This window comes from Salvelinus alpinus, chromosome 3, assembly GCF_045679555.1.
Source record: "Salvelinus alpinus chromosome 3, SLU_Salpinus.1, whole genome shotgun sequence".
Lineage (NCBI taxonomy): Eukaryota > Metazoa > Chordata > Actinopteri > Salmoniformes > Salmonidae > Salvelinus > Salvelinus alpinus.
Genome location: NC_092088.1, coordinates 67,543,188 through 67,568,910, shown reverse-complemented (window position 1 = coordinate 67,568,910; position 25,723 = coordinate 67,543,188). Strand labels below are relative to the sequence as shown.

The following is a 25,723-nucleotide window of genomic DNA, read 5'->3' as shown; positions in this document are numbered from 1 at the left end:
TGGTCACCCCCAAAACCAATGCTTCCTTTGGCCGCCTCTCCTTCCAGTTCTCTGCTGCCAATGACTGGAATGAACTACAAAAATCCCTGAAACTGGAAACACTTATCTCCCTCACTAGCTTTAAGCACCAGCTGTCAGAGCAGCTCATAGATTACTGCACTTGTACATAGCCCATCTATAATTTAGCCCAAACAACTACCTCTCCTCTTACTGTATTTATTTATTTAGAAATTGCCCCATTATTTCTATCTTTACTTTGCATATTCTTCCACTGCAAATCTACCATTCCAGTGTTTTACTTGCTATATTGTATTTACTTCGCCACCATGGCCTTTTTTGCCTTTACCTCCCTTATCTCACCTCATTTGCTCACATTGTATATACTTATTTTTTTCTACTGTATTATTGACTGTATGTTTGTTTTACTCCATGTGTAACTCTGTGTTGTTGTATGTGTCGAACTGCTGTGCTTTATCTTGGCCAGGTCGCAATTGTAAATGAGAACTTGTTCTCAACTTGCCTACCTGGTTAAATAAAGGTGAAATAAAAATTAAAAAATAAAATAATTATAATTGTTTTTATTGTATTCTGCATTGTTGGGAAGTAAGTAAGCATTTCTCTCTTAGTCTACACCTGTTGTTTACAAAGCATGTGACAATTGACATTTGATTTGACCTCAAACTTGTATCTCTAACAATCTCTAAAAATGCTTGCTTTTTCCTCATAAAAGATGATGTAATCCTCCTGAGGATGAGCTGGCCAATCAGCGGTCTACTGTATGAATATTTTTTATGACCGGTATAAGCCATTCTGTTGTTGGGGTATGCCCTAACCATTCCAACACAGAAAAGGTGCTTTATAACATACTTAATTACAATTTCTTGGAAGGAAAACTGCTAGTAGATACCATAGACTTCCAATCATTCCGCTAATGCTAGTTAGCATTGGCTCGCAAAACTACCTCTAACTTCTTTCATACTAGAGAAAGAGACATCTGACTGAAGAGGTAGATAAAGGGCCTCATTTCCAAACTCCTGAAGTATCCCTTTAATTATAGGTCATATTTAATAGAAATCTGGAAACACTGGACAGTTAGTTACTCTAAAGGCCATTCCTCGTTAGTGACATAGGTACTCGTTGACACCTTGAAACACTAGTAGAACTGAACAACATGGATAAGACAAAGTATTATGTCATAACAGTAGTCAGATGAATTTTGCAATTATGTTATTATATACACTACAATAATCAAAAACGAATCAAAAACGAAAATAATCAAAAACGATTTGAATTTTTGTTTGAATACAGAATCAGATGTGACGCTATGGTCATAAAGACAACGCAATTGTGTTTGCTGTATACTTGAAAATAAGGGTTAAGGGTGGAAAGGGTTAAACGTTTCCTTGCTCGTTCAGTAGGTGAGGGGGAGAGGAAAGTCGTGTCTCACAGACACTCCCCTCTTTAGCTATTGACTTCCCCCTGCGTGATTCTCCAAGACGATGTAGACCAGATCATTGCAAAGAGAGACAGCTTTCTAGACATGCCTGCACGATACATGGACAGTGTATAGAGAGAAAAGAAGTGAGTGGAATGAACGGTGGTAGGCTATATATCTCATTCTGGGGAAACCTCTGCGCATATGATACATTTTCATATGCTGGTGCTAAAGTTAAACAGGATAGTACTATATTCTATCTGTATTTGGACAAAAAACACGAACTGATAATGGACAAAAAACGAATGGATGACATACAACTTCAAGCTCGAGATGAGAGTGAATAGGCTGACGGTTGCATTCCCTTACCACAAAGACGTACTGTTTCAGAAGACTGAGAAGAGCTCCAGAATACAGTAAATTCAACTGATGTATTTTACCTAAATTGTGAAATTCACAGTTATTATTGGCACTGAATACTTTATTCCTGAAACTACAATATATATTCATGGATTAGGTGTAAAATATGGAATCAGTCAGCATTTTAAGGTGAGTAATTAGATTGTTTTTTTTCTTTCAAAATAATCTCCATCACGCGCGCCTAGGCCAACGAATATTGCATCGCATACTAGTTGACATCGACAGAGAAGAGTTGATGACAGATCCCAGCTAGCACATAACGTTCTGAGAACCATAGGTTTCTTAGAGCTTGGTGAGAGCATGGTTGTCCTATGGTTATTTTACATGCAACCTTTCTGGGAAGGGTGCAGGATAGTTGCTTGGCTTTGGAACATTCTCAGCACACAAAAAAACATACGTTTCTTGGTATTTAATTACTTTACAGTACAGTTCCTCCAGGATTCTGAGATTCTGCAATTACAAAACGTTTAGTAAAATCAACAATTCCCTGCATATTATGCGAGGGTGTGCAAATTTGACCAATCACCACACTATTTCCACATAAAACAGTCAAATAATCGCAATATTATTGCATAAAACTGACCAATAACAGCAATACAAAAAGAGGGCTGATCATTTCAACCAGTCACCGCACATTTACTGCATAATATGGTTCAATCAAGCCACACGTCAACAAATATTTTCCTCGTATATTCCTTGCATATTGCCAACGGAAAATGTCAGAATTGCTGTAGCAAAATCAAGCTTATTTGCCCGCAAATATCACAAAATCCTTGCAAAATCATAGACTACGCTATGGATGCAAGAACTGACCATCCATGATATCCAAATTATAGTTTTAATCATGTTTTGAGGCTATATGGTGCTTTTTTTCTTTATTTACAAACATTGCAGTAAAACAAGCAAATATGTTGGGTTCTGATGGGGCACGACAGTTGAACTAAGCTCATTAGGCATTTATAAGTTATGTTATTCAAGAATCAATGGATACATATCATTCATTTAGAATTCCAAAAGTTGATGTAGCAACTGCAGATTTTCCCTTTAACAGAACATTTCCTGAAGGTTCAAACATGGTTTACATTTAATTCGATTTTTGGTCATGTTCTGTGGGAATTTCAGTACTTCAGCATAACGCTTCCTACCGGTTTCTTTGTGGTTCTTTTTAAAATCATGTTCTTAAATTGTTCCGAGAACATTAAGAAACAACGTTCTTCTGTGGTAATTTCAGTACTTCAGCATAACGTTTCCTACATGCTTCTATTTTAGGCCAGGCATCACAGGCTGAAATTACATTTTTGAATCTACCTATAAATGTTTTGATTTTTTGCTATTTTTGTTCATTAATATTAGTATTTTCAAAAAGTAAACATAAAAATGTCAACAATTTATATTTTCTTTAGTTTATCATACTAAAGTCATCAACATTTTAATGAATTTCTACCACTTTAAAATGGACATACATCAATAATTTAAAAGTTCACTACATTGAATTACTGTACACATAATTTCAAAAACCATTTCATAGACAATGTTACAAACTGTACTACATTTAGTAACTTACTTTGAAGAGATGGTGATTGGGTTTAAATAGGCTTTTGTCATTTTGTAGTCTTCATTCAGTGTACTTGTCTTTAACTGACATTTCCCAAAAGTCAGACTCTTCCCAACTCATTATTCTCAGCTTCAGAAGCATCTACATTTATCACATTTTGTGTGGTTATCCTTAGATATATTCTCCAGACGTGGCCAGAGGGAATTGTTGATATGCTGTAAACATTTTATTTTACACTTATCAAAATTATAAACGCAACTATTGGTCCCATGTTTCATGAGCTGAAATAAAGGATCGCAGAAATATTCCATATACACAAAAAGCTTATTCCTGTCAAATTTTGTGCATAAATTTGTTTACATCGCTGTTAGTGAGCATTTATCGTTTGCAAAGGTAATCCATCCACCTGACAGGTGTGGCATATCAAGAAGCTGATTAAACAGTGTGATCATTACACAGGTGCAACTTGTGCTGGGGACAATAAAAGGCCACTCTAAAATATGCAATTTTGTCACACAATACAATACCACAGATGTCTCAAGTTTTGAGGGAGCATGCAATCGGCATGCTGATTGCAGGAATGTCCACCAGAGCTGTTGGTAGAGAATTTAATGTTAATTTCTCTAGCATAAGCCGCCTCCAATGTTGTTTTAGAGAATTTGGCACTACGTCCAACCGGCCTCACAACCGCAGACCATGTGTATGGCGTTGTGTGGGCGAGCGGTTTGCTGATGTCAACATTGTTAACAGAGTGCCCCATGGAGGCAGTGGGGTTATGGTATGGGCAAGCATAAGTTACATACAAAGAAGACAATTGCATTTTATTGATTGACAATTTGAATGCACAAAAATACCACAACGAGACCCCCAAGGCCCATTGTGAGGCAGATGCATATCTGTATTACTAGTCATGTGAAATCCATAGATTAGAGCCTAATGAATGTATTTCAATTCACTGATTTCCTCATATGAAATGTAATTTAACATTTAACATGATGATAGAAATTTGGTCAAATGGATTTAAGTTTCCCTGCAATAAAGTTCCCGGCTACTAGGAGCGCCGCCTCTAGGTGAGCGTTTTCTTGTTTGCTTATGGCGGAATACAGCTCATTCAATGCTGTCTTAATGCCAGCCTCTGACTGTGGGGGTATGTAACCAGCTACAAAGAATACAGATGAAAACTCTCTCGATAGATAGTGTGGTCTACAGCTTATCATGAGATACTCTACCTTAGGCTAGCAATAGCTCGAGACTTCCTTAGATATCATGCACCAGCTGTTATGTACAAAAATACATAGTCCGCCGCCACTTGTTTTACCAGATGCCGCTGTTCTATGCTGCCGGTACATCGTATAACCAGCCAGCTGTATGTTGATATTGTCGTCATTCAGCCGCGACTCCGGGAAGCATAAGATGTTACAGTTTTGTATGTCTTGCTGGTCGTTTAATCTTCCGCGTAACTCGTCGATTTTATTCTCCAAGGATTGCATGTTTGCTAGCCGAATGTAGAGAAGTGGTGGTTTTTCGATTCCCTACGAATTCTCAGAAGGCAGCTCGCCCTTCGGCCCCTCTTTCATCACCTCCTCTTCACACAGATCACGGGGATTGGGGCCTGTTCCCAAGGAAGCAGTATATCTTTGGCGCCGGGCTCGTCAGTCGTGAAAGGAAAAAAAGTATTCTGCTAGTCTATGGTGAGTAATCGCAGTCTTGATGTCTAGAAGTTATTTTCGGTCATAAGAGACGATAGCGGCAACATTATGTACAAAATAAGTAAAAAAATAAGTTACAAACAACGCAAATAAACAAACAAAAAAACTCAAACGGCTGGGGGCACGTAAAAAGTCTGCCTTCTTCTCCGGCGCCATCTTAAACGTATCGCGTAGTAAAAGTGCGTAAGCTGAACTGTTAGCTAGCTAACATGAGCTGGCTGGCTCGCTAGGTAATGTTACGTGTATGCTCTCCACTTTCTGGAGGACCGAGTTTTGAAATCAGTGGAATTCGAGTATTATAGCTAAGGAGATGGAGAAAACACCTGTCTCCGGATTACATCTTCAAACTAAGGGCAACCATGGCATCTGACAGTAGACGTGTCCATCCATTATGTTTACGGGTAAGATAGTCTAGCTGGCTACATTTTCAGATATTACACATTTCTGATTTTGACAAAGTATTTTCATTTCAAGTTAAAGTGTACTGTTAGCTAGCTAGCTAACATTAGCTGGCTGACTAGCTAGCTAACGTTACATGTATGATCGTATTATTCATATCTCAGAGACACTAGTTATAGCCTAATGTTAGCTAGCTAACATTGAATCTGGTTGGTTAGCTACCTGCAGATTAATGCAGGGTAGTATCGTCATGAGTTGTGATTAAGGTCCATTATTTACCTAGCTAGCTAGCTAGCTCCATGTCTTCACAAAATACTCTCGTCTGAGTGTGCCAGAGTGCAGAATAACTGATGAATTTACGAACGCTCAACACCTGTTGAATATGGCCCATGTCAGTAAACGTCGGCAAAAAAAGCGTAATTAAATTGTTGCCAGCAGCACCGTTACAGTCACTAACGCTCTGGATAACATGAAAACAGCATAACCAGCTCTGCTAGGGTGAGTAAAATGGTCAGAGTGGGGTGTTCTCTCATTATGGGTCTGGAAGTAGCTAGCAAGCTAGCCAATGTTAGCCAGTTAGGTTGGGTGCTTGACTGCCTTTGTGAGGACAGAACATTCGGATCAACCCTACTCATCGGCCAGAGCATCCAGTGTGCGCTCTGAACGCTCCGAGAGAGAAACCCTCTGAATTTACGAATGGACAATCTGACAGCACAGTTGCAGTCACCAACAGCCTAACAACAGCCTAACCAGCTCTGCTAGGGTCGAATAATGTTCAGTGAGCTGTTCTCTTTGTGTGTTCTCTTTGTGTTTGTGTCTGGAAGTAGCTAGCAAGTTAGCTTGGGTGCTTGACTGCTGTTGTTAGTACAGAATGCTCGGATCAACCCTTAGAGAGATGGGTGGGCCTAAAGCTTAAGAGGGTGTAAATGATGCTGAATGGGTGTAGACAAAGAAGGGCTCTCCAGTAGTAGTACCAAAAAATTCAAAGACCATCAACTTTCAAAGCAAAATTACTTTTGCATTGTTCCTCAACTGCAGTGTATGATATACCATTTTGTAGCTCTGAGTCTCTACTTTTATCCAATGTGAAAAACACAATTTAAAATTTTACTACATGAGACTGATTTGAGCCGGTCAATCACATATTATGGTAAGAACTGCTCAAATAAGCAAAGAGAAATGACAGTCAATCATTCAATGCGGAAAATTTCAAGAACTTTTAAGGTTTCTTCAAGTGCAGTCGCAAAAACCATCAAACGCTATGATGAAAATGTTAACTCTGCTGCAGAGAATAAGTTCATGAGAGTTTCCAGCCTCGGAAATTGCAGCCCAAATAGACACATCTCAACATCAACTGTTCAGAGGAGAATGCGTGAATCAGGCCTTCGTGGTCAAATTTCTGCAAGGAAACCACTACTAAAGTACACCAATAAGAAGAACGGACTTGCTTGGGCCAAGAAACACGAGCAACGGACATTAGACCGGTGGAAATCTGTCTTCTGGTCTGAGTCCAAATTTGAGATGTTTGGTTCCAACCGCTGTGTCTTTGTGTGACGCAGAGTAGGTGAAAGGATGATCTCTGCATGTGTTGTTCCCACAGTGAAGCATGGAGGAGGAGGTGTGATGGTGTGGGGGCGCTTTGCTCATGACACTGATGGTGATGTATTTAGAATTCAAGGCACACTTAACCAGCATGGCTACCACAGCATTCTGCAGCAATACGCCATCCAATCTGGTTTGCGCTTAGTGGGACTATCATTTGTTTTTCAACAGGACAATGACCCAACACACCTCCAGGCTGTGTAATGGCTATTTGACCAAGAAGGAGCGTGATGGTGTGCTGCATCAGAAGACCTGGCCTCCACAATCACCGACCTCAACCCAATTGAGATGGGATGAGTTGGACCGCAGAGTGAAGGAAAAGCAGCCAACAAGTGCTCAGCATATGTGGGAACTCCTTCAAGACTGTTGGAAAAGCATTCCAGGTGAAGCTGGTTGAGAAAATGCCAAGAGTGTGCAAAGCTGTCATCAAGTCAATTTATTTTATTTATTTAACCTTTATTTAACTAGGCAATTAAGTTAAGAAGAAATTCTTATTTACAATGACAGCCTACCCCGGCCAAACCATAACAATGCAGGGCCAATTGTGTCCCGCTCTTTGGGACTCCCAATCACGGGTGTGATACAGCCTGGAATCGAACGAGGGTCTGTAGGGACGCCTTTAGTACTGAGATGCAGTGTCTTAGACTGCTGCGTCACTCGGGAGCCCTCGACAAAGGGCAGATACTTTGAAGAATCTCAAATATAAAATATATTTTGATTTGTTAAAAAAAAATTGGTTACTACATGATTCCATTTGTGTTATTTCATAGTTTTGATGTTTTCACTATTATTCTGCAATGCAGAAAATAGTACAAATAAAGAAAATCCTTGAATGAGTAGGTGTGTCCAAACTTTTGACTGGTACTGTACATGTCTTCAGTATTTTACAAATAGAAAGATAAACAAAGTATTTATCCACAATCTGCTCTGGAAAAGTCTGATCCTGGAGTGTTTTAACAACATTAAACCAACATATTTATGCTGACTTCATCTAGTATCCAGAAGTATATATTTGCGTAGTATGTAAATATGTGCATATATAATTCGATATCGCCTAATTTTTTATTAAGTATTAAAGAAAAATTGTAATACAAAAAGTATTTTATTAATGTCTACATTCAACTTGTAAAAGTTTCATTTTATTTTAGGGGGTCGTCCCGCCGCAGGAGTGAGCAATTCCAGTCTTCCAGGGCCTGATTGGTGTCACAGTTTTGTCCCAGCCCCAGCTAACACACCTGACTCCAATAATCACCTAATCATGATCTTCAGATTAGAATGCAATTGGATTAATCAGCTGTGTTTGCTAGAGATGGAGAAAAAGTGTGACACCAATCAGGCCCTCGAGGACTGGAGTTGCCCACCCTTGTGCCTGGCCTTAAAGTCACATTCTCAAATTGTTCAGAGAACTTTAAGAAACAACGTTCTTCTGTGGGAATTTCAGTACTTCCACAGAACATTCCACACAAGTTCTACAGTGCCTTGCAAAGGTATTCATTCCCCTTGGCGTTTTTTATATTTTGTTGCATTACAACCTGTAATTTAAATAGATTTTTATTTGGATTCCATATAATGAACATACACAAAATAGTCCAAATTGGTGAAGTGAAATGAAAACAAAACTTGTTAAAAAAAAAGTGGTGCATGCATATGTATTCACCCCCTTTGCTATGAAGCCCCTAAATAAGATCTGGTGCAACCAATTACCTTCAGAAGTCACATACTTATTTAAATAAAGTCCACCTGTGTGCAATCTAAGTGTCACATGATCTGTCACATGATCTCAGTAAATATACACCTGTTCTGAAAGGCCCCCAAGTCTGCAACACCACTAAGCAAGGGGCACCACCAAGCAAGCACCACTATGAAGACAAAAGAGCTCCGAAAACAGGTCACGGACAAATTTGTGGAGAAGTACAGATCAGGGTTGGGTTATAAAAAATATCAGAAACTTTGAACATCCCACGGAGCACCATTAAATCCACTATTAAAAATGGAAAGAATATAGCACTACAACAAACCTGCCAAGAGAGGCACCAAAACTTACGGACCAGGCAAGGAGGGCATTAATCAGAGAGGCAACAAAGAGACCAAAGATAACCCAGAAGGAGCTGCAAAGCTCCACAGCGGAGAATCTGTCCATAGGACCACTTTAAGAGCTGGGCTTTACAGTAGAGTGGCCAGAAAAAAAGCCAAAAGGCATGTGGGAGACTCCCCAAACATATGGAATTAGGTACTCTGGTCAGATGAGACAAATTGAGCTTTTTTGCCATCAAGAAAAACACTATGTCTGGCGCAAACCCAACACCTCTCATCACCATCACCACAGTGAAGCATGGTGGTGGCAGCATCATGCTGTGGGGGTGGTTTTCATCAGCAGGGACTGGGAAACTGGTCAGAATTTAAGGAATGATGGATGGTGCTAAATACAGGGAAATTCTTGAGGGAAACCTGTTTCAGTCTTCCAGAGATTTGAGACTGGGACGGAGGTTCACCTTCCAGCAGGACAATGACCCTAAGCATACTGCTAAAGCAACACTCGAGTGGTTTAAGGGGAAACATTTCAATGTCTTGGAATGGCCTAGTCAAAGCCAAGATCTCAATCCAATTGAGAATCGGTGGTATGACTCAAAGTTTGCTGTACACCAGTGGAACCCATCCAACTTGAAGGAGCTGGAGCAGTTTTGCCTTGAAGAATGGGCAAAAATCCCAGTGGCTAGATGTACCAAGCTTATAGAGACATACCCCAAGAGACTTGCAGCTGTAATTGCTGCAAAAGGTGGCTCTAACAAAGTATTGACTTTGGGGGATGAATAGTTATGCACGCTCAAGTTTTCGTTTTTTTTTTGGTCTTATTTCTTGTTTGTTTCACAAAAAAATTAGTTTGCATCTTCAAAGTGGTAGGCATATTGTGTAAATCAAATGATACAACCCCCCCCCCCAAAAAAAATCTATTTTAATTCCAGGTTGTAAGGCAACAAAATAGGAAAAATGCCAAGGGGGTGAATACTTTTGCAAGCCACTGTATTTAATGTCATATTTTTACTACATTCTGGGAACGTTCTAAATCCACAAAATAACTATTGCGTTTGCAGCATATGATGACTCTTTGCTTCTTGAAAGTCCAATATCTGATAAACTTGCCTGCTGACATGCAAAGCATTTTGGGACTGTATCAACAGTGGACTAATGAAAAAAAGTTATATTTAAACAATGTTTTCAGAACTTTCTGAGAATGTATGGTTCTCTTTTATGCCAGTTCTTTGCAATAAAGGAATGTAAAAAAAACAACATCCACATCAATTGTCTCTAAATTCCGTTCTCAGAAAATAAAGAAAACTTTCCCTAAAAAAACACAAGAAAACTTTAGCATTGTTCAGAAAACGTTCTAAGATTGTTATTTAAAAAGATATATATTTTGTTCTCAGCATCAACAAAAATCTCTCTATCCTTTATCTTGGTTAAATGTGTTCAGGTGTGTTGCCTGTGCTTACTATTTTGCCACACCTGATCTTATGGAGTGATTGTTTCCTTTGAAATGGGTTCTGTTTGAATAGACTAAAATGAACAGCTTTGTATGCGTAAAAAAACACAGTATCCTAACTCTACCCTGGTGGTGCAGTGGACAAATTCTTGTGACAGAGAACAGGAGCACACAGGTTCAAATCTCAATGATGCTGTATCATGATTAATGCCTAAACAAATGAATGTCCTACCCAAATAAGTCTTATTGGAACATTCAGTGAAGGTTTTTAGAAAGTTATTCAAAAACCTCGAAATAACCTTTACATTTCGTTCTTAGAGTGTTAAGAAAACTTTCAATAATAACCATTACAAAACTTTACAAATATTTAGAAAATGTTCTCAGAATGTTATTAAATTACCTTCAAATAACCTATCATTTACATTGTCAGAGCATTAATAAAACCTCCCAGGAAAACTTTCTTAGAACCTTCCAGAGTAAAACGTTCTCAGAACCTCCTTGCAACCTCCAAATACATTTTCACAGAGCAAGCAAAATGTTCAGTTTTACCAGTCAGGAAACGTTTGGCTTCATTCCCACAACCAATGTGAAACCAAAACCATACGTTCCCACAACTTCCAAGGAACCAAATGTGCTAGCTGGGATGATACGTCATAGTGTTTTTTTATAGCTTTAGGCTACATTATTTATTTCATCATTAGAGCGGACTATTTATCAAATTGGCTGGCTCCAGTTTCACGGAGGTGTCGTAATGTTAGCTGCCTTTCTCTGGGAAATTTGACAGTTATGTTGCGCACTGTCGACGCCTCACGTCCAACTGCCAACAATGCATCCGGTGGAAATATTACTGCCAGGGCATAGACATTGGCACAGAGATCTTTCATTTCAATGGGAACAGGCTTCAATTTAGAGACATACCTCACCTCACTGTAATTCAGTAAATTGTGAACTGCTGACATCCTTTATTTTTGTGCTAATCCTTAAGGTGTAGTCAGGGTTTTCTCTGTTTTGTTTTCAATATGACTAAAATGTATTTTTCTCTCTCTGTATGCCACACTGATTGACAGACTCAACAGGTTGACCACTGAAAATTAAGATGGACCACCTTTTCCTAGCTAACAAAATCTCTATGCCAGACGACCCCATCAGCAGAAACTCACCGAAAGTCCCCAAAAGCGGCATGAAAATGCCAACATCAACCTTTGAGAAAGTCCCCACAGAGAAATCCAACAACAACAACAACAAGAAGGACCGTAGCGTCGTGGTGACGACTGTCCCGTTAATCAACGAGATGCAGCTGACAGCGGCCACAGGTGGGGCGGAGATGTCGTGCTACCGGTGCACAGTGCCGTTCGGTGTGGTGGTCCTCATTGCCGGTATTGTGGTAACTGCTGTGGCGTACATGTTCAACTCACACGGCTCCACCATCTCGGTGCTGGGGCTGGTTCTGCTGTCGGCCGGGCTGGCTCTGCTGGGGTCCAGTGCCGTCTGTTGGAGGGTCCGGCTGGGGCGGAAGAAGGACCGGAGGAGGGAGAGTCAGACGGCCCTCATGTCCAACCATGGACTCTGTGTGGTCTGAGCCCTGAGGGAGATAGGGACTGTTAAATAGAAGTTTGAACAATTTAAAGTTTGAATGAAGAGGAAATGAACAGAGACTACTAGAGAGTGATGAGGGATGTCAGAGGTGGTTGGGTATGAAGGACTCACACATTGTCCAAAACAGATGCTTAGCTGAAGGACTAGAATGGCCTAGAAAGACAATCCGTACTGTTGGTAAGATCCTATCTGTAAGGACTAGAGTGGCCTACAAAGACTGGCAGGTAGCCTAGCAGTTAAAAGAGTGTTGAGCCAGTAACCAAAAGGTTGCTGGTTTGAATCCCTGAGCTGACTAGATGAAAAAGCTGTTGCTGTACCCTTTAGCAAAACAAGTACAACCCTAATTACTCTGGATAAGAGTGTCTGCTAAATTACAGAAAAATGTAAAGTATGGTGATTTGTTCTCCCTGATTTGGGAAGACCAGGACTGATCATGAAGATGGAATAACCAAATTATTGGAGAGGAAGGATGGAGTAGGGTGAATTTGCCCCTAGATTCTGATCTTCAGCCTTTTTTACATTTTCCTCACTAATGGTTAAGGTTAGGATTGGGGTAGAAAGCTGATCCTAGATTTGTACTTAGTGGAACTTCACCCCGGAGCAGAAAGGATAGTTGCACGGTGGACTATGATTCTCCATTCTACTATACTCATGCATGTCATGTGATGCATCTGTGACTCTATGGCTGCTCAATTGATGTTTCAAGTGAACATTTCATAGGTACTTAATGTTATGTTTTAGATATGTAGACAGTATGTAGACAGACTTTACAGGGTCAAATCACCCTTTATTACTGCGTAAAGTGAACCTAGGAAGTGATTGCCTAAATTAAGACAATGTATCTCTCATGTTTGATATGCATGATTTTTTATGCTTCCAATGTACTTTTGTAACTGCCTATTATGCACAATATTGATTAATTTGATACAGTTTGTGCCAAATGTACAGTTTTTCATTGTTGGTATAGTACAAGACCATAGCTGTGGCAAAGTAAGTTGTGGTTTCATATGTACCATTGTACTCTGGTAAAGTTGTATTTTCATGATATTTATGACATATCTGTTGATATATATTTGGAATATTTGTGCCACTAAACTTAAGATGTTAAATCCATGTGCCAATAAATCTGTCAATCAACCAATAAATCAATCAACCAATCAAATGACATTTTATTCGTATATATCCCTATTAACAAAAACATCAGTATCAGTAACTAAGACTAAGCCATTTCACTTTGCTCTCTGCATATTGTATTTATAAATCAAGTTTGGGGAGTTTGAGGGGGCTGGACAGTGGTGGTGGGGTGGGGCAGGGGGGTTAGTTGTATTTATAGTGTGTGTTTACGTTGCTTAGCATCCTTCCAACGCCAACGGAGATAATCAAATCATTGGGTTGCGTCACTGTGGGGCTACCGGCTACAACACGTTGTCGCTTTCAAGGCTCTAACTTTATCTCCACTGGAATGGAGCATGCAGGGAATGCTATGGGAAGAGAGGGGGGCAGAGAGTGGGGGGCAGAGAGCGGGGGGCAGAGTGAGCAAGGAAGAGAGAGAGAGAGAGAGAGGCAGAGAGGGGGAGGAAGAGAGAGGCATAGGGAGAGAGAGGGAGAGAGAGGGAGAGAGAGAGAGAGTGTTGCATCACCCTGACACCGGAACTGTAGATCCAACAGTCATCACTTTGAGAGTTCTCAATAAATACACAAGGGAGTATTCTCTTACAATCCACATAAACACACACACAGAGTCCCAGTACTTGACGTAACTGTGGAGGATAGAATAGACGTAGGCGATGAAATGTGCAATGATACAGTAGTAGAAAATTAAATCATGATGTCCATAGGCATCATGACTTAATATAGAGCACTACTTTTGACCAGTAGTGCACTACATGGGGGGGGGGGGGGGGGGGGGGTTTTGGACGCACACTAACCCCAATTGGGCAATAGTTAGATAGAACCCTATATAATCCTGTTAGCCTGAGTGCCAGCCTGTTTGTTCTATCATCCCAACTCCCAATGACAGCAATGGAGTACACAAGAGCACAGACAGATCTGGGCTAAAACCCTGCTGATTTCCTAGAGAAGATAATGACTATGAAAGGACAGCCAAGACACACACAACTTGACCCGCTCTTCAGAAGTACGCATGTCAAAAGCAAAGGGATTTCAATCCATCCAGTTTGTCAGACACACACACACACACACACACACACACACACACACACACACACACACACACACACACACACACACACACACACACACACACACACACACACACACACACACACACACACACACACACACACACACACACACACACACACCTTGCTCCCTGTGAAAGGGCTTGGCACGCTACCACAGGGAAATGGAAAAGGGACTAACTATTAAAAGGGCTAAGGGATCAGAGAGAGAACAGGAAGTAGGTTAGTGAGACTGTGAGACTACACACCCTTTACTAAAACTTTGAACAATGCCCCTCCACTCCGCCCCAAGGCCCCCAGATGCCAATTGTCATCGCTGGGCACCGCGCTCTGTTTATTTAAGTGAATATGATCCTTAATAAATCGCTTCACACCTCTGCAATGGTCTTTAAAATAACCCTGTTCTCAGTCAGCATTGGTTATATAAGGATACTGCAGTTATATCAGTAAAGGTGCGATGAGGACCATGACATAGTGCTATTCGCAATTTGATGTTTGCTGCAATGCAATTCGACAAATGTCTAGAATCTAGAGTCAACAGGAGTTTGTAAGATGATGCAGTTATAGTGTTTTATAACGTTTTCTGTTAGTTATATGTTTGCAATATTACACTGAAAACCTGATTCTGTGGTTCCAAGTTTTCACATTGCTTGTCTCCGGCAGGTGTAGTTGCTATGAAGTAGGAACATTGCTAGCCAATGACAGTCAGTCCCTTTATTGGGTAATGGAGCTAATTTCCTACCTGCTCCTCTCTTCTGCCCGGGTCAAGGCAACCATGTTGCTATAACAAAAGGAACAAAGTGTCTGGCCAATTAACTGTGTGTGTATGTATGTGTGTGTGCGTGCTTTGGTGTGTGTGAGACAGTGGCTCAATGTAATGGCTGCTGATGGTAATCCATCCTATCACAGGGAATCAGTGTGTGTGTGGGGGGGGGGGGCATCCTGAGAAGTCAAAAGTCATTCTCATTAACTTCCTGTTCCTGTTTTCAGACTTCAGTCAGCATGGCAATACAGACCCCGTATGTTACGCCACGATCCCATGATTCATTTAGTGGTGATTTGGAATATAAAAATTAAGTTAACTTAGGACTTCTGCTCCTAAAATGCATTAGTACCTTTGATGTCAATACACTCTACCCACATTATGAGTACTTGAAAGCATGAGAGTAAACCCACCAAAAACTCCTTTAAACTTTTGAGATTTCCCCACATCTGCACTTGAGCTGCAACCTTGTTGGTGGGTTTCATTTCAAAAGCCTTTTATTTGGGGCCGAGTTGGGAGGGATGTATGCGTTGCTGGATCTCCAAGAGGGAGAAGGACTGTGAGAGGAGGTCTGTGGTTGCGTCACAAATGGCGCCATTTTCCGCATAAGGCTTTGGTCAAAATTTGCGCACTATACACTATATAGGGATTAGGGGGCCATTTGTGATGCAGGCCAAGTTTGTGAGTTCAGCTGTGACCTCGATCATCAAATTTGTATTTGATTTATTTAAACTTTATTTAGCCAGACGAGTTAAGAACGGTTCAAACTGAAATGTCCATCTTTTGATTAAAACATAATGTTTCCACAAGGCTTATCTTTTTCAGAACAACTAAACAGTCTGAGATACAAACAGTACAAGGAAATAGAAAGTTCACTACATTCTTATTGGCATGATTCTTTAGGGACCAGAGACAGTATTCATGAAGATTTCAAAGTAGGAGTGCTGATCCAGGATCAGGTCCCCTCTGTTAATATAATGTTATACATTATTATCTAAAATCCCCTCTTACTCTGACACTCTTTGTGAATACGGGCCCAGATGCTTAGCTTCCTAGCCTTTTACTACAGTAGAGCCTTTACAGGGGGTATTTAAAGTATGTCCAGTTCCAGCGACTCACATAGACAAAGACCTGTTCAAATACTTTTGCTTCAAGCTTTGAAGTGAACTCCTTAAGACCGTGCAGCTACCCAGAAAACATGTCCACATTGGCACGATGTGGGCCCAATGTGGGTGAAAATATTAGCGCCACATAGACTGCTCACATTGGGCCGATGCGCCTTTGTTCATCGGCTCCACATTGGCCCAGTGTGGGCAGTCCATATCTGGTGAGGGCAGCCCTCACATTGCCTGAATTAAGCCCATCTTTTCCCAGCAAACATGACTACATTGGCACGATGTGGGCCCATTGCCGCATTGGACCCATGTAGAGTAGGCTGCTGACATTGGGCCAATAAGCCTTTGCTCATCGGTTCGGTTCCACATCAGCCCCAAGGCAGGTGGCCCCAAGGACAGCCCTCACTTCGCCTGAAATAAGCCCACCCTTTTGGATCGGCTGCTTGTTACATTGTATCAGAAATGTAACAAAGTTGTTACTATCATATACACTGAGTGTACAAAACATTAGGAATAGAAACGGAATAGAGCTATGCACAGGCAACATCCTAGAGAAAAACCTGGTTCAGTCTGCTTTCCAACAGACACTGGGAGACAAATTCACCTTTCAGCAGGACAATAACCTAAAACACAGGGCCAAATATACACTTGAGTTTTTTAACAAGACAACATTAAATGTTCCTGAGTGGCCAAGTTACAGTTTTGACTTAAATTGGCTTGAAAATCTATGGCAAGACTTGAAAATGACTGTTTAACAATGATCAACAACCAACTCCAGTCTACCTCCTCTGCTTCAGCCAACTTCTATGTTGATGTCCTGCCAAAGAACACAACTGTTTTTTAAATGTGTATATTTATCATGGACCATATATAAAGTATTGCACAACATAAGTATTTCAACAGTAGAGCTTCTGTTGCCCATCTGTTGCCCCTAAAGGTGGACATTACATTAAATGAAGAAACAGGCCATGGCAGTCATGCTAGCACCTTGTAAATTCAAGGTTTACAGGGCAGCAATTTCATGCATTACTAGTATACTACTGTTCAGGGTTGGGTTTAACTGTGTGAACTGAAACTGTAGGTTGGTGGCACATTAATTGGGGAGGATGGGCTCGTGGTAATGGCTGGAGCAGCGTAAGTAGAATAGTATCAAATTCATCAAACACATAGTTTGACGCCATTCCATTTGCTCCCTTCCAGCATTATTATGAGCCGTCCCCCCTCAGCAGCCTCCACTGTGTTAAACCATTGGTTACGCTTGCAAATAGGGGGAGATTGCAAATGTCAATTTGTCCCAGTCTGATATTGACATGCAAGCAGTTGGTCACTTTCTGAAATATTGCATTCTATTTTCATATTTACAATGTGTATGAGTTCACTATGTACAGTACATGTCCTGATGTGTGTACAGTGCATTCGGAAAGTATTCAAACCCCTTGACTTTTTCCACATTTTGTTACGTTACAGCATTATTCTAAAATGTATTAAATTGTTTTTTCCCCCTCATCAATCTACACATAATACCCCATAATGACAAAGCAAAAACAGGTATTTTTAAATGTTTGCTAATTTATTTTAAAAAATAAAAAATGAAATATCACATTTACATAAGTATTCAGACCCTTTACTCAGTACTTTGTTGAAGCACATTTGGCAGCGATTACAGCGTAGAGTCTTCTTGGGTATGACGCTACAAGCTTGGCACACCTGTATTTGGGGAGTTTCTCCCAGTCTTCTCTGCAGATCCTCTCAAGCTCTGTCAGGTTGGATAGGGAATGTTGCTGCACAGCTATTTTCAGCTCTCCCCAGAGATGTTCGATCAGGTTCAAGTCCGGTCTCTGGCTGGGCCACTCAAGGACATTTAGAGACTTGTCCCGAAGCCACTCCTGCTTTGTCTTGGCTGTGTGCTTAGGGTCGTTGTCCTGTTGGAAGGTGAACCTTTGCCCTAGTCTTAGGTCCTGAGCGCTTTGGAGCAGGTTTTAATCAAGGATCTCTCTGTACTTTGCTCCGTTCATCTTTGCCTTGATCCTGACTAGTCTCCCAGTTCCTGCCTCTGAAATGCATCCCCACCGCATGATGCTGCCACCACCATGGTGCCAGGTTTCCTCCAGACGTGACCCTTGGCATTCAGGCCAAATAGTTCAATCTTGGTTTCATCAGACCACAGAATCTTGTTTCTCATGGTCTGAGAGTCTTTAAGTGCCTTTTGGCAAACTCCAAGCGGGCTGTCATGTGCCTTTTACTGAGGAGTGGCTTCTGTCTGGCCACTCTACTATTAAGGCCTGATTGGTAGCGTGCTGCAGACATGGTTGTCCTTCTGGAAGGTTCTCCCATCTCCACAGAGGAACTCTAGAGCTCTGTCAGAGTGACCATCTAGTTCTTGGTCACCTCCCTGACCAAGGCCCTTCTCCCCCGATTGCTCAGTTATGTTACTGATAACAACAAGGGCCGGCCCTAGCCTTTAGGGAGCCCTAAGCAGGCTGATGTGGGATTTTGCGGGCAAAACGTTTCAGTGACCCCCTCTTGACAGCAGAGAGAAACATTCTACCTTCTTGCCCTTTGTGCTGTTGTCTGTGCCCGATAATGTTTGTACCATGTTTTGTGCTGCTACAATGTTGTGCTGCTACCATGTTGTTGTCACGTTGTGTTGCTACCATGCTGTATTGTCATGTGTTGCTGCCATGGTATGTTGTTGTCTTAGGTCTCTCTTTATGTAGTGTTGTGTTGTCTCTCTTGTCATGATGTGTGTTTTGTCCCATATACTGTATATATATATTTTTTTTATCCCAGGTCCCGTTCCCACATGAGGCATTTTGCCTTTTGGTAGGCCATCATTGTAAATAAGAATTTGTTCTTAACTGACTTGCCTAGTTAAATAAAGGTTAAAAAAATAAACATTTGTACTTTTAGAGTAAATATGCTACAATTCTACTCATTTTGTTCTACTCATATATATATTTTTTTGCCATTTTACAGCTAATTTCCTGCAATTCTACACATTTTGCCACATGGTGGAGATACATTTTTGCAGTTTTGAAGTAAATTTCCTGCATCTACAAATGTTTCCATGACATGCCAAGTTAATACGATATCTGAGTGAGAGTGACTAACAAAATCAATGGGGGCCTCCCTGTGCATGTGCCCTGAGTGCCCAGTCAGTAATTCAACCATGATTACTACATGTTTAGAATCTAAAACATTTTAGCTGACATGGCTAATTAAGTGACTGCAGTGACTGACATAACAAGACAACAACTGCTGATGCACAACCAAAGTTCAAAATTGCACCTTGTGTACTAGTCTAACTTCTTCTTCTTCGTTGAGGTTTAACAGCGGTTGGCATCCAATATGTAGCATATATTGGCACCTACTAGACTGGAGTACAACTCCCTTATACTTTGCTTGAAAAAATAAATAAATAAACAAATACCCTACCATCTAACACTACACTCACAAAAATATCTAAAAACAACACCACCCTACTCCACTATTTAAATCTATTTAGTCCTACCTCAGGCCAACAACCTGAAAGGATGGGACACCACCACTTAACGAACCCTGCAACTCTTCTGATGTCAAGTCTCGCACACCCAAATACCTTTCTGCAGCTCCCACTTTAGAAATGCTAAAAATTCAATCTTACTGAAACATATATCACTTGTTGGCCTATCCCTCTGTACTGGTACAGATCTACTACTGACACCACTCCTCCTCCTCTCAGCTCACTATGCTTACAGTTTCTGCCATTCATCTTTAACAAACCATCTCCCTTTTTGTCCACCATTTTTAACCGACTCAAGCTCATCGTCTTCCTCCCTCTCTCTTAGACCTCCTCTGCCTCTCTTTTTCCCTCCATTCCTCCTCTGTATTCCAAGTATATGTCTCCTTATGATAATACTGCACTTTTCCTGTCATACATCTTGTTCTTGACTTCTCAAGGGACGCCATTTAACCGGCTGTCACAATCTCCGTACAATCAGCACGAACCCCTCGGGATGTAACGCTCAACAGTGCATTCCACTTATAATGCACTGCTTCGTCTTGATGTTATTTCTTTATTAAAAACTACCGCAACGCTTTTCAATTTCAAACAAGTGCATTCTTCCAACCAACATCCCGTGTTGATAGCTCACCAAATGTGATTCAGCCTGCCTTCTCTGTGAAAATGAATCCTGCTGATGGATCAAGACCGTACTATTTTAACCTTCAACAGTAAGTTGAGACCCCCGACTAGTCGCCTATGTCGCTTATGGCTAGGGCCGGCTCTGCAGGTAACTAATATCTGCACTGTAAAACCAGAAGTTCTGGCTACTCAAACATTTTGATGAAACCGATTACCTCAAAACCATTCAGTTAAGAAACTGAAATAGCTGAAGTGAGCAGTACTACCTTCATATGAGTAATACAAGTGCAGTTTGTTTGAGTACAGTATACTTACATTTAACACCCCCACTAAGCCACGCCTCCAATAATTTCCCAGTTAGCGTTGGTTCTTCAAATTAATTGTAGAGTTACCAACCATGACTGTATTTGCTGGTGACAGGGACATGGTTGTTGATTTCATTTATTATCAGTACAGTGAGTGAGTTCCTAGGTGAATATTATCATTGAAACATTTTATATATTGTAAGGCCTTATGCAGTGGCCTGAAACTCATAGTATGAAGGTCACATCAGGCCTTGCATGAAGTGTCGCAAAATTCCACAAACTTTCCAATAATCTTCCAACCAGGAGTTCTGGAAAGCCTGGGAAATTTCCAGAATTTTGCCACCCTAAATCTAATTGGAATCTAGCCAGTGTTACGCTAACCAACAGTTGACATTTGAATTCACCCACAACCCACATACAGTTGTCAGAAGTTTGCATACACCTTAGCCAAATACATTTAAACTCAGTTTTTCACAATTCCTGACATTTAATCCTAGTAAAAATTCCCTGTCTTAGGTCAGTTAGGGTCATCACTTTATTTTAAGAATGTGAAATGTCAAAATAATAGTAGAGAGAATGATTTATTTCAGCTTTTTTATTTCTTTCATCACATTCCCAGTGGGTCAGAAGTTTACATACACTCAATTAGTATTTGGTAGCATTGCCTTTAAATTGTTTAACTTGGGTGAAACGTTTCGGGTAGCCTCCCACAAGCTTCCCATAATAAGTTGGGTGAATTTTGGCCCATTTCTCCTGACAGAGCTGGTGTAACTGAGTCAGGTTTGTAGGCCTCCTTGTTCGCACATGTTTTTTCAGTTCTGCCCACAAATTTTCTATAGGCTTGAGGTCAGGGCTTCGTGATGGCGACTCCAATACCTTGACTTTGTTGTCCTTAAGCCATTTTGCCACAACTTTGGAAGTATGTTTGGGGTCATTGTCCATTTGGAAGACCCATTTGCAACCAAGCTTTAACTTCCTGACAGATGTTTTGAGATGTTGCTTCAATATATCCACATAATTTCCCCCCTCATGATGCCATCTATTTTATGAAGTGCACCAGTCCCTTCTGCAGCAAAGCCCTCCCACAATATGATGCTGCCACCCCCGTGCTTCACGGTTGGGATGGTGTTCTTCGGCTTGCAAGCCTCCCCCTTTTTCCACCAAACATAACGATGGTCTTTATGGCCAAACAGTTCTATTTTTGTTTCATCAGACCAGAGGACATTTCTCCAAAAAGTACGATCTTTGTCCCCATTGCAAACCATAGTCTGGCTTTTTTTAATGGCGGTTTTGGAGCAGTGGCTTCTTCCTTGCTGAGCGGCTTTTCAGGTTATGTCGATATAGGACTCGTTTTACTGTGGATATAGATGCTTTTGTATCTGTTTCCACCTGCATCTTCACAAGGTCCTTTGCTGTTGTTCTGGGATTGATTTGCACTTTTCGCACCGCAGTACGTTCAACTCTAGGAGACAGAACGTGTCTCCTTCCTGAGCGGTATGACGGCTGCGTGGTCCCATGGTGTTTATACTTGCGTACTATTGTTTGTACAGATGAACGTGGTACCTTCAGGCATTTGGAAATTGCTCCCAAGGATGAACCAGACTTGGCCTTATGCAGTGGCCTGAAACTCATGGTATTTTCTTCTGAGGTCTTGGCTGAGTTATTTAGATTTTCCCATGATGTCAAGCAAAGAGGCACTGAGTTTGAAGGTAGGCCTTGAAATACATCCACAGGTACACCTCCAATTGACTCAAATGATGTCAATTAGCCTATCAGAAGCTTCAAAAGCCATTACATAATTTTCCGGAATTTTACAAGCTGTTTAAAAGCACAGTCAACTTAGTGTATGTAACTTCTGACCCACTGGACTTGTGATACAGTGAATTATAAGTGAAATAATCTGTCTGTTAACAATTGTTGGAAAAATTACTTGTGTCATGCACAAAGTAGATTTCCTAACAGACTTGCCAAAACTATAGTTTGTTAACAAGGAATTTGTGGAGTGGTTGAAAAATTAGTTTTAATGACTCCAACCTAAGTGTATGTGAATTTCCGACTTCAACTGTATATAATGACAGCCAGAGTTAGGAACTGTAGGAGGAGACTACCTAAGCCATTTAAACTGGAATGACAATTTCAGTAACGGGTACAAAAATGAAATGATTGGATTAGTTTAGAAATGTTTTATTTATCTTTGTGTATTATAACATTTAATCCATCAATCACTCAATGTACATGCAAAAACACAGATATTAAAAACAATTCCAAAACATCAACCTTCAGTGGATCGTGCTGGGAAAAAAGTGCATTTGTTATCATAAAAAAATGTAGTTGGTGTGACTTTCATTTAGTTTTGAGTCAGAACCATATTTAAGTAATAATGACCATTCATTGACTTTGATTACAACTTACTAGAAGTATTTGAGTTAAAAATGCCTTGGGGTTTACAGTGTGCAACAAATTATATTTAAGAAAGTAACCTACCCAAACCTGCTCATGTTTATCATCTCAATTGTTGCACTTAATTTGCTGACCAATAGGTGGTGACACATTGTGTTATCGTAACCCTACCACTGTGACTTTATGATCCAGCAGTGACTTCCATCAAAAGTGAGACTTAAAAGAAACAGCTTTTGGTACTTTCTGTCCCCAACAGGCATCCTTCCGTTGATCTCGTCATGTCCTTGCAGACATGATTTCTGTTCTATAATCCCTTGTGGTCACCGGTCAAAACCACAGAATGTTTTAGCCTGGTGGTCCAGTCCACCATGCACACCGTCCCTAAAATGAATGCCCTTAAACTTTGTGTCCTTCCTACACAAGATACTATGTTCTCATACACAAAGCACTTTACCAAACTATTACAGTAGGGGAGAGTGGGGTATGTTGAGCCATTTTTTACATTCAGCATCACTACATCAAGTGGAATATAGTATTCTTTCTATCAAAGAGATATTTATTTCAGGATGTTGTGTATCCCTGGAAATAATCTAAATTCATGTAAACATAATAGTTTAGAAAACTACATTTGAGTGTGTGTGTGTGTGTGTTATGTTGACAGTCCAACAATAATTATGTCCTCCATTTAACTTGTGTATAATTTGGCTTCCAGCATGTGCAGTTGACATAATTAAAATGGTGGCTTAAGTTATTAAACTGAGCTATTTTAATAATTGTCAGGAATTCAAGGTTGTCGGAGAGGCGTGGATTAACACGATGCACAAAGCCTTCATATCCACTCTGATCTGATCCCTCACTCTCTATCATTTGCTCTCTCTCTCCCTGATGCCATCATATATATATATATATATATATATATATCTCTCTCTCTCTCTTCTCTCTCTCTCTCTCTCTCTCTCTCTCTCTCTCTCTCTCTCTCTCTCTCTCTCTCTCTCTCTCTCTCTCTCTCTCTCTCTCTTCTCTCTCTTCTCTCTCTTCTCTCCCCCCCAAGGCTCTGGCTCCTCTGGCCAGTGCCCTGTCGTTTCTTTGTTGTGTGGCAGCGGGATATGAAGCATCACCATGGGTGTCATGGAATTCTACCTTGAGATTGACCCCGTGACCCTGAACCTCATCATCCTGGTGGCCAGCTACGTCATCCTCCTTCTCGTTTTCCTCATCTCCTGCATCCTGTACGACTGTCAGGGGAAGGACCCCACTAAGGAGTACGCCCCCGCGCCCCCTGCGCTACCCAGCCAGTCGCCCATACGCCTGGTGATCATGCAGAACTCTCCTACCTCGTCTCGCTGTGAGCGGCAGAGCAGCCAGAGTCAGACCCAGAACCAGAACAACACGGCTCCTCCAGAACCCAGCAGGAACGACTACGAGCCACCAGCGCTGACGCCCACCCCCGACCTGGGGAGGGAGAAGAGAAGCACCCTGGTCTGACAAGGAGAGGGGAATGAGGTGGTGCGTCCATGACTGAAGAGAAGATAGATACTAAGTACTGGAATTAAACAATGAGGAGGAGAGAGAGAGGAGAGGAGAGATTTGGTTGTAGAGACAAGGACTGCACTGGACTGGATGTCATTAATTGCTGCTGTTTTGTACTTTCTTTTTGATATCGCTGAGGGGAAAGCTAAGAAGGTAAGCAGGCAGTTGTTGTTGGTGTGTGTGTGTGTGTGTGTGTGTGTGTGTGTGTGTGTGTGTGTGTGTGTGTGTGTGTGTGTGTGTGTGTGTGTGTGTGTGTGTGTGTGTGTGTGTGTGTCTGTCCCTTTTGCCCTCAGAACAGCCTCAGTTTGTCGGGCATGGACTACAAGGTGTTGAAAGCGTTCCACAGGGATGCTGGCCCATGTTGACTCCAATGCTTTCCATAGTTGTGTCAAGTTGGCTGGATGTCCTTTGGGTGGTGGACCATTCTTGATACACACGGGAAACTGTTGAGAATGAAAACCCCAGCAGTGTTGCAGTTCTTGACACACTCAAACCAGTGCGCCTGGCACCTACTACCATACCTCGTTCAAAGGCACTTAAATCTTTTGTCTTGCCCATTAACCCTCTGAATGGCACACAGACACAATCCATGTCTCAATTGTCTCAAGGCTTAACAATCCTTCTTAAACCTGTCTCCTCCCCTTTATCTACAGTGATTGAACTGACGTCAGTAAGGGATCATAGCTTTCACCTGGACTCACCTGGTCAGTCTATGTCATGGACAGCACAGGTGTTGTTCCTAATGTTTTTTACACTCAGTGTAGTTCAAACTTGGCATTGGTGAATGCAAGTAACTCCAAAAAAGAAGTCAATCCCTAATGCAGATGTTTTACACTAGGTTCCCCTGTCAAATCAATCAATATATCCAGGCTGTTACCACAGTGTGTGAGTCATCAATGTGATTGGTTAATTGAACACATTTGTTTAATGGAAGGAGACATAGATGGAAACATTAGCCCAATTCCTTTTGTGGGATGTTTGGAAGAACATGCAAATAGAATAGTGATATGAGACAGTAAAGTGCTTTTAACCTTAAGTATTGCAGGTGTGACCTGGCATGTAGGGAAGCTGCAGTAAGGGAATCCCCCA

The 25,723-nt window shown here is 41.1% G+C and overlaps 2 protein-coding genes across 3 annotated transcripts; both read left to right on the top strand.

Annotated features, from left to right (window-relative positions):
* The first annotated feature begins 1,428 nt into the window (after positions 1-1,428).
* On the top strand, positions 1,429-13,359 carry LOC139571193 (transmembrane protein 100-like). 2 transcript variants are annotated; one of them, XM_071393818.1, is made up of 3 exons: positions 1,429-1,984; positions 5,006-5,101; positions 11,669-13,359. In XM_071393818.1, the coding sequence occupies exon 3, from the start codon at positions 11,698-11,700 to the stop codon at positions 12,178-12,180; it is 483 nt and encodes a 160-aa protein (XP_071249919.1). In that variant the 5' UTR covers positions 1,429-1,984; positions 5,006-5,101; positions 11,669-11,697; the 3' UTR covers positions 12,181-13,359. The 2 variants fall into 2 exon arrangements, with proteins under 2 accessions (XP_071249919.1, XP_071249918.1); XM_071393817.1 differs by lacking the exon at positions 5,006-5,101.
* Positions 13,360-24,220: 10,861 nt separating this feature from the next.
* Positions 24,221-24,766, top strand: smim36 (small integral membrane protein 36). The gene has a single exon (XM_071391130.1). The coding sequence runs from the start codon at positions 24,224-24,226 to the stop codon at positions 24,587-24,589; it is 366 nt and encodes a 121-aa protein (XP_071247231.1). The 5' UTR covers positions 24,221-24,223; the 3' UTR covers positions 24,590-24,766.
* Positions 24,767-25,723: the final 957 nt, after the last annotated feature.

Bases quoted from the DNA above. Each gene is read 5' to 3' on its own strand.
- smim36 (XM_071391130.1), top strand. From the start codon at position 24,224: ATGGGTGTCATGGAATTCTACCTTGAGATTGACCCCGTGACCCTGAAC.
- LOC139571193 (XM_071393817.1), top strand. From the start codon at position 11,698: ATGGACCACCTTTTCCTAGCTAACAAAATCTCTATGCCAGACGACCCC.